Consider the following 9057-nt stretch of genomic DNA (forward strand, 5'->3'; position numbering starts at 1 on the left):
ATAAAAAGGATGGACAGTCAGGAGGTACGAGAACAAGATGAACTGCTGAACACAGAAACATCAGAAATCATCCGATCAAATGGAATCCAATTAGCAGAGATTTACCCAGCTCGTTTCTAATAGAGCAGGCACGGCTCAAGGCCGCAGGCGGTCTTGCTATGTGAAAGCGAACAGGGTGAGATCTGGCTGATGGGGCACCGAGGATTTAGGGAACGAAACGGTAGACTCCACACTCATGCTGCAGAAGAAATCCAAACCCTACACGAGTGCCGGTCATCAAGCGCCGCGGCGTACCTCTTCCGGGATGCGTGTCGCAGGGGTACTTCAAGCTGCGCCTGCGCACCGAGTCTCCGCATAAAGGACCAATGAACGGAAGGGTGGGCGGGCTACAGGGCAGAGACTCGGCTTCCGGTTCCGGTGGCACTGGGTCAGTCAGCTTTTGTGCTACGTGTCGCTGGCGTGTGAGGTGTTGGCTGACAGGTGAGGCTCTGTCTTCTGGTGGGCTTGGGCTGAAGCCTTTGTGACAAGCGGCGGCGGCGGGCGAGGGCGAGGCGGCAGTTGTCGCCGGGAGGCTCTCAGGGGCTGGCGGTAAGAAGGGCCGCTTGCTCAGTTCGGAGACCGAAGTCCGGCGCTTTCCGCACACCTACTAGAACGGCTTTCTTTGGAAGCAAAGCCCCAAGGCCGCGGCCTCCCGAGGGCGCGAAGGAGAGTGGCTGATGGCCTTTGGTCCTTCAGCGCTTAAAGACCTGGCCCAGGCTTTGGCTTCTTGGCCGTTTGCGCACGGCCGCCTTTGTGTGCCGCTCGTACTCTGTTGGGGGCCGCGGGTGTGTTCTGTGCTCTAGCCAGAGTTGATGGCCCAAGGCCGGAGTTCCCTGCGGGGTTGGCTCTGGGGATTTGTGCGTAGCGTCCTGTCTCGGAAGAGCTACGCTCAGCCCTGGCCCTCCATTTCTGTGGGCTATACTGGGAGGATTGGTCTAGACTAGATCGAGAGATCGTAGTGTGTCACTAGATCCCTCCCCTGGAAGTGAGTGCCGGGTTTGTGCCTTGTAACCCCCCCGCCCCGGCCCGGAAGAAAGACCCCTTAGCGTCTTTCCGGACAGAGATAAAGTTTAAGTCCACTGGATTTGAAGAATAAACTTAAGTGAAATACTAAGAAAAAAGCGTAAGTATGTTTACAAAAATAATGGCAGTTTAGGCTTGGGATCTGTATTTTTTTGTTTTATTTTAAAAGATGGAATTGGCTCTTCTCAGACATGAATTCGTCGCTGCTCTCCTCTACATTTTGGTGTAACTGAGCAAGTACTTACTTTGTGATAAGGCATACCAGTGCGTATTTTTTACTTGTCTGTTTTGTTTAAATAGGCGTCATGGATCAGGTAATGCAGTTCGTTGAGCCAAGTCGGCAGTTTGTGAAGGACTCAATTCGGCTGGTTAAAAGATGCACTAAACCTGATAGAAAAGGTAATAGCTTTAAAATGGGAGGAAAGATTAACTCTCTGCATTTTCTAGGTCTTTTCTTTGGTTAATATCTTCCAGTTTAATAACTGTTGCGTTATTTTCATGTTACTGCTTTTTAATACTGTCATTTCTTCCTAAATTTTACGCACTTTTTTACACTTTACAGATTTTTCTGTTTTATGTATTTTCATATAGTGAAAGATGATTACAGTCTTCATTCCCACGTTAGGTTTGCCTTAGTCATAGTTAATGACTTTAGAGTTTTTAGTATCTTCCACATTCCCACTCCGGAAAATCTTTTGGAGTCCTCCCTGTGCTGCCCCTGCCCCCTTCCCATTTCTTCCCCTAAACAAAACTTAACATGAAATCAGTAGTGTGGTTGTTGCGAACCTAGGAAGTTAAATTCTTATTTATCACAATTTACCTGTTAAAAGGTGTACCAGAATTTGTTTACCTTTATTCGTTTGAGTGCTGCCTGAAGTTAGGAGCTGGGACTGTATAGAGAATATATTACGTTATAGTGTATATGTAGTATAACACATAAAAACATGTAATAGAGAGTAGTCCTTGCTCTAAAGTTGTTCAGAATCTTTGAGGGAAGATGGTCATGAATAGCAGTTATCACTTTAATTCCAGCTGTGGTAATTCCTTTAGAAGAGAAATAGGAGTTTGAACAGGACATAATGGGACTAACCAAGTCAGGAGGGTGGGGGAGCTTCCCTGAGGAAATGATATTAAATGGATGCATTACCAAAGTCCGAAACTTCTACATAGCATTGTGCCCAGCCCAGTTTGCTTTCTCAAGCTTTATTTCTGGCTTCATTATGATATCAAAGACGACAGACGTATTGTTTATTTAAAAAAAAAAATCATGTTCTGTGTTTCTGTAATTAATACTTTAACAATATAACAACTTTATTTATTTTAACAGTATAACAACTTTTAAAACATACTGTGCATTTCTTTTATTCATGTTTCATTTCTTTTTGATATTCTGTTCATTTGCTACCAAGATAGACTATTTTGCTGCCTGTTGATGGATTCACTAACATGGGCAGCCACTTTATTTCTGTGTCTTTAAATATCAATAAAATATGAAAATTTAAAGATCTGTCAAGCAATTTATTTCTTAATACCATGCTTTGTTTAATTTAAAATAATAGATTTACTATCAGGAGAAATGTACAGCACTGTTTATTTATGTCACTAAGTTTTCTCTCCTATACTTGCAATGACAGTGCAAAAAATAATCTAAATTTTGTGTTTTTAAATCCAGAATTCCAGAAGATTGCCATGGCAACAGCAATAGGATTTGCTATAATGGGATTCATTGGCTTTTTTGTGAAATTGATCCATATCCCTATTAATAACATCATTGTGTAAGTAAACTTTTTGAAATAGACAATATCAAGGATAGAACACAAATTGAAGGGCACCTGAGTGGCTCAGTTGATTAAGTGTCTGACTCTTAATTTTGGCTTAGGTCATGATCCAGAGTTGTGAGATTGAGCTCTGAATCAGGCTCCTCTTGGGGGGTCTGCTGGAGATTCCTTGGCCCTCTGTCCCTCCCCTATTCACATGCACTTGCTTTTGCGCTCTCTCTCTCAAATAGGTCTTTAAAAAGAACTGAAATCGTTTGAGTTGACAGCCTGCTATTTTGTTCATGCATAGATATGTCTTTTGACTTTTTAATGCTGCTAGAGTCTACTGGTACTTTTTGAGTACCTGATAATTAGGAGTGCTTTTATATGTTCTGCGTCTTTATAGCAACTCTGAAATAGGCACAGTCTTCTTTAATAAATAAATTTTTTTTAATATTTTATTTATTTGACAGAAAGAAATCACAACTAGGCAGAGAGGCAGGCAGAGAGAGAGGAGGAAGCAGGCTCCCCTGTGGAGTAGAGAGCCCGATGTGGGGCTCGATCCCAGGATCCTGGGATCATGACCTGAGATGAAGGCAGAGGCTTTAACCCACTGAGCCACCCAGGCACCCCAATAAATAAAATTTTAAAGGGTCAAGGAAGTGGGTTAAAAACCCTCAGTATGTGATAGAGCCAGTAGTCAAATTTAAATCTTCTTTATGCTATATAGTAACTTGTTGGTTTTTAAGGTGCTGAAGAAATGCTCCCTGTCTGAAAATCACTACCTTGATAGAGTTCAGACTAGACCAGATCTTGTAGGTTCAGATCCTTTTTCTTTTTACTTAATAGATGTCATGAACTTGGGCAAGGTACTTAGCTTCTCTGTGCCCAGTTTATTCCATAAGGTTAAGAATTCTTACTTGGATTATAGGAAAAATTAATGACAAGTCATGTAAAACCCTAAAAAAGAATTTGGATAAGAATGGAAATGGAAGTTGTGACTGTCATGAACCACTGTACTAATGGAGGGTTTCTTAATTTTAGTGTGTTAGAGAGGAGGAGAAAACATTGAGAAGCACTGGGATCACTTTATTCTTTTCTAAAAGCTTTTCTTTTCCAATTGATTATAAGTTATGGAGAAACCTAACGGCAGTAAGCAATTAGAATAGTTCATGTTTAGGCATTTTATTTATTTATTTATCTTTAAAGATTTTACTTGTCAGAGAGCACACACAGGCAGGGGGAGCAGCAGGCAGAGGGTGAAGGAGGACCCTGGGATCATGACCTGAGCATCCCAGGTATCCAGTTCTAGGCATTTTAGTTTGATGTAAAGACTTACTATGAGTTTCAGTGCTTACTTGTTCTAGGATTCTTGTATTTATTTAATCTGAGCTTTAGCTGTCATTTAGAGGTAGTGATACCTGTTAGGCTTATTCAAGGGGATAGGGAGGTTTGGAACAGTTACTTAGAAATCTTTTTTAGGGGCGCCTGGGTGGCTCAGTCAGTTAAGCGGCTGCCTTCGGCTCAGGTCATGATCCAGGGTCCTGGGATTGAGTCCCTCATCGGGCTCCTCTGCTCAGCGGGGTGTCTGCTTCTCCCTCTCCCTCTGCGGGCTGCTCTGCCTACTTGTGCTCGCTCTCTCTTTCTAATAAATAAAATCTAAGGGAAAAAAAAAAAGAAAAGAAATGCTTTGTATACTATAAATTTTTTAAGTCCTAGATGCTTTACTATAGATACTGGTGGAATTTGTCTTCTAAATGACAGTGACTGAATGATACTGTCAGGTGGATTTTTTAAGTAGGTTGTTGTAGTTATTAAGCAGAAGTTCTGCAAAGAGATACTTTAGGATCAGTGAAAGTTAGACCTGGAAAGGACCAGGTCTCAATCTACTCCCTCATTTCAGAAATCTCTGTGATATTACTGGTGAGGAATACCCACTCTAGAATGCTGGAATCATGCAGAGAATACGCAAGTAGAATTAGGAGACCTGACACTCTGCATCCCCGGGCTATACTTAGCTTCATCAGTAAGCAGAAGGGGTGGGATGGTGGGTTTCTGTGAAGTCCCTTTTCCACAGAGCTCAATGTCACCTGCGTCCCATTCCAGTGTCAGACAGGCTTAATTGATACACTTACTATTTTCAATTGATATGGAACTTGTTTCCTGTAAACATCCCTCATTTTTCTTAGTTTTACCCTTTGGAATAACATGTGTCTGTCTCTTTCAGTATTTTGTTATATGAGTGCTTTTTACATTTTTTCCCCAGCCTTCACTTAAAACTGGGGTTTTAACTCTGTCTTGCCAGATGTTACTGTCTGCCTTGCATCATTGATAGGGCCTTTCACCTTAGATCATGAGTTCTGAGGGAATCCTGTTGTAGATACTTACCTACGCACACACACACACTCAAAATGTTAATGTATATTAAGATGTTAATATATGTAAATATATATGTGTGTGTATATATATGTATTCTGTCGTGTGTGTGTATCCGGCAGAACCTAGTCCAGGGTACTCTCCTGTATGCGTGAAAAGCAGTGAATAAGTGTTTGTTGATTTAAGTGAACAGCTTACAGTTCTTTATGTTTTTCTAATGGTCGTGGTGGTAATAATGATCTCTAACATTTATTGGGAAGTGTGCCAGGGACTGTTCCTGCTTTGGTCAACTTCTTTAATCCTCATGACACTTCTGTGAGCCTAGGACTACTATTTTCATTTTATAGATGAAGAAACTGAGGCATGAAAAGTAGGTACCTTAGTTGCTTGGCTGGTAAGTGGTAAAACAGCGTATTAAACCCAGGCTAACTGACCCAGGAGCCTATATTTTTAACCCTTTTTAAGAGCCACCTCTCATTCTGGTTCCGTTGAACACTCGTATTCTGAGTCACATTCCTTACTTCATGCTCCAGTTCGCATTTCATCAGTCCTTTTAAAATCCAGTATTTCGGATTGAATGCCTGCTACAGATGTTTTCTTGCTCTTGGCTAAAATCCTCAGACAGTTTCTCACAAATAACTGCTACAATAAATTTCCTTTATCCTGGGTTTAAACAGTTGGGATGGTTGGTTTTTAGTTTAAGAATGGAACATTATCCTTGTTAAATTCCTTTTTCCTAGATTCCCTTGGGGAAGATTTTTGAGTTTTTATTCTGTCCAACATGGTTCTTTATCCTAGTTTTGTACTAGAAAATCTTTTATTTCGTTATCTAAGTTGTGGCCTAAAGTACTGTTTAGGACAGACACTCTTAGTGCGTACCCTTTTGGATTGAGATCAGTTGGGTTGTTCCCAAGAAGGTTTTGAAACAAGTATTCAGTTTCCTTTCTCTTAATTGTTTCCATGGCAAACACACAATAAATTTTACCATTACCAGTCAGAGATTGTACCCTGGCTGGTAGAGCTTGCCACTTGATCTCAAGGGTGGTGAGTTCAGGCCGCATACTGGGTGTGGAGCCTACTTTAAAGAAATTATTAAATGATACTGAAATGTATATCTCAGCAGACTGTTAAAATGTTTAGGCTTTTGAAATTTAGAAGTTCTTTTGTAGAAAAGGTGATTTTTGTTTTCATTATGATTAAACCCATGTTTTTTAGTGATCGTAGCTGGGAATGGTTGAGCTAGTTTTAGTCTTTATTTTCAGCCGGTTGATTGTATATCAAATTGAAAAACTTAATCAACTAACTGTCCTATGTGTAATTCATGTTTTCCATCCTGTTTAGAAAAAGAAGACTTAAATAAGACTTACTTAAATAAGACCATAAAACACATTACCCAAAGAGGATTCAGAGTTTTTAAGATAAGCCTATGCAGAAGCCACATCATCTCTAAGGATCTTTTCCATTCTGAGATTTCAAAGTACAGTTTCTTCTCCTTTATGCTCTCTTGGGGTTCTCAAATAACTGATTTTAGTTCCATAAAATTATAGATACCTTATTTCAAGTAATTATTGTTATTAAAATGTTCTATGCACTGAGATGGACCATTTTTCTTTCTTTTGCAGTGGCGGCTGAACACCTTTTTAGGAGACTTTTTCATCTTGGGGGTTGGTGAATAAGTGAGGATTTGAGAAGCTCATGGAGTAAAAATTTGCCTAGATGTTTTGTGTTTTTCTTTCATTTTTGTCTTCCAGGGTGTTTTGTATTTGTAAATTAAAACAGTTTCAAAATAAACAAATGTAACTTTTTTCCATCATAGATATTTAACAAATTTGATAGGATATAATGGGTTATTTTCCCCTCCTTCCTTTCTTACTCTCCTTCCTTCTGTCCTTCATATTTTGCTTAATAGGAGAAATTAAAATGAAATACTGCACTTTCTCAGTGCCCCTCTCTCATAAACTTTTGTATCATGGGAAAAGAAACAGAACAAATAAGGTTGGTAAAGGTAAGAAAGAGTTTGAGGGTAGGGTAGGAGTTTTGTCTGAACAAGCAGGTGAAGTGCATGTAGATGTTTAGGTGCTTCCTGAAATAATGGTTAAAACTTCAGAGTGAGAGAGCAGAAACATTAGAGTTCTGAATTGTGTGAAGAATTCACTGATAATTGAATGTGAGATGAAAAATGACCTTTTCCCTTTAAAAAAAAAAGTAATAAACAGGAGAGATAGTTTATTCCCCTTTAGCGGGGTGGGGGGCAGTGGTTTAGTCTGTTTATTTGGTGTTTAATTACTGAACTTTATTTCCAAAGTTCCAGTATGTTTATAATAAATTGGTTAGCAGCACTGAGAATTGTTGAATCCGTATATCCTACATCTGAAAATAATATAAGTATGATGAATGTCCTGATTCTTCATGAATAAGGTAGTCTGGAGTCTAACTGGTATGGTTGGGCAGTGTTCCTCAGTTTTAGAATCCAGTGCCGAGAGCAAAGTCTGTTCTCATTGTGATAGTAACTGATTTTCTGCCTATTTTTGAAATGCTAAGTACTTCAGTTTTGATGATGTCCTGATTCTTCATGAATAAGGTAGTCTGGAGTCTAACTGGTATGGTTGGGCAGTGTTCCTCAGTTTTAGAATCCAGTGCCGAGAGCAAAGTCTGTTCTCATTGTGATAGTAACTGATTTTCTGCCTATTTTTGAAATGCTAAGTACTTCAGTTTTAAATGAATGGTGGTCTTCAAGGAAATAAAAATACAGCCTTGGAACTTTAATCATGGGGCATCCATGTGGCCACATTTTATAGATACTAAGCTCCTTAAAGGCGAAAATGTGTGTGTGTGTGGACATGTGTGTAAACACATGTATGTGTATGTGTATGTGTGCACAATGCATAGATATGTACATATACATGTGCACATATTATACACATACAAATTATGCTAGAAATTATTCTAAAATGTAGACTTCCTTTGCCTCTGGCAAATGTGTTTATCTTATTAGACAGTTCTAGACACAAGTATTTTCTTAATATAAGGTAATTATGAGTCCCTATTTATAGCATGTATTTTGGCTGCTCATTTTTTATTTTGCTGATTCGCTGGTTCTTGACCCATGGATAGGTAAGGTATTACATATTTTATATTTATACATATAAAATGAGGGCTGACCAATAACTGGTGATAGACCAGAGTAACCTTCATACTTAATTGACTCTTAGGCAGGAAAAATAAATAAAATAGATTTTTTTAATTAACCATACCAATGTATCTAAGAGCTAGTGCAGTTGTGTTATAAAACAGTACTTCTCAAACTTTAGCAAGTATAAGAATCATCTGTGAGAGTTATTTTAAGATACAGCTCCTTGGGTTCTACCCCTAGAGAATGATTGAATAGGTCTGGGTGGGTCTGAGAATATTCATTTCTTTTTGCCTGCTAATGGCTGCTGATACGTGGACTACACTTTTGAGTAGCAAGTTTTTAAAGTTCTTAGTAGTTGTGTTTTTTTTAAAGATTTTATTTTTAAGTAATCTGTACACCCAATGTGGGACTTTTTGCTTATAACCCCAAGATCAAGAGTCACGTGCTTTACTGATAGCCTGCCAAGCACCCCCAAGAGTTGCTGAGGCACTGTGTTATTTCAATACCTATACCAAAATAAAAGAATGCCCTTTTTATGGTAGTTCTGCCATTTCCATGAAACCTATGCCTTAAAGCAAGTGCTTGGCCATGTAGTCCAGTAGACTAAACTCTAACCACAAAAAGTCAACAAAAGTACACATCACGGAGGGAGAGTCCAGACAGCCCTGAGCCCTGAGGGAAGAGTAGGAAATAAAGCCTGGTTCCAATTCCAGTTACTTTGTCACTGCT

The 9057-nt window shown here is 39.4% G+C and overlaps 1 protein-coding gene across 2 annotated transcripts; it reads left to right on the forward strand.

Moving 5' to 3' along the window:
- The first annotated feature begins 407 nt into the window (after positions 1-407).
- On the forward strand, positions 408-6986 carry SEC61G (SEC61 translocon subunit gamma). 2 transcript variants are annotated; one of them, XM_046021503.1, is made up of 4 exons: positions 408-480; positions 1363-1461; positions 2735-2837; positions 6818-6986. In XM_046021503.1, the coding sequence occupies exons 2-4, from the start codon at positions 1368-1370 to the stop codon at positions 6825-6827; spliced, it is 207 nt and encodes a 68-aa protein (XP_045877459.1). In that variant the 5' UTR covers positions 408-480; positions 1363-1367; the 3' UTR covers positions 6828-6986. The 2 variants fall into 2 exon arrangements, with proteins under 2 accessions (XP_045877459.1, XP_045877460.1); XM_046021504.1 differs by lacking the exon at positions 408-480 and adding an exon at positions 533-588.
- The last annotated feature ends 2071 nt before the right edge of the window (positions 6987-9057 follow it).

Source organism: Meles meles, chromosome 10 (genome assembly GCF_922984935.1).
Source record: "Meles meles chromosome 10, mMelMel3.1 paternal haplotype, whole genome shotgun sequence".
Classification (NCBI taxonomy): domain Eukaryota; kingdom Metazoa; phylum Chordata; class Mammalia; order Carnivora; family Mustelidae; genus Meles; species Meles meles.

Coding starts and splice junctions, on each gene's coding strand:
- SEC61G (XM_046021503.1), top strand. CDS start 1,368: ATGGATCAGGTAATGCAGTTCGTTGAGCCAAGTCGGCAGTTTGTGAAG. Junction 1,462..2,734: donor CACTAAACCTGATAGAAAAG/GTAATAGCTTTA, acceptor TTTTAAATCCAG/AATTCCAGAAGATTGCCATG.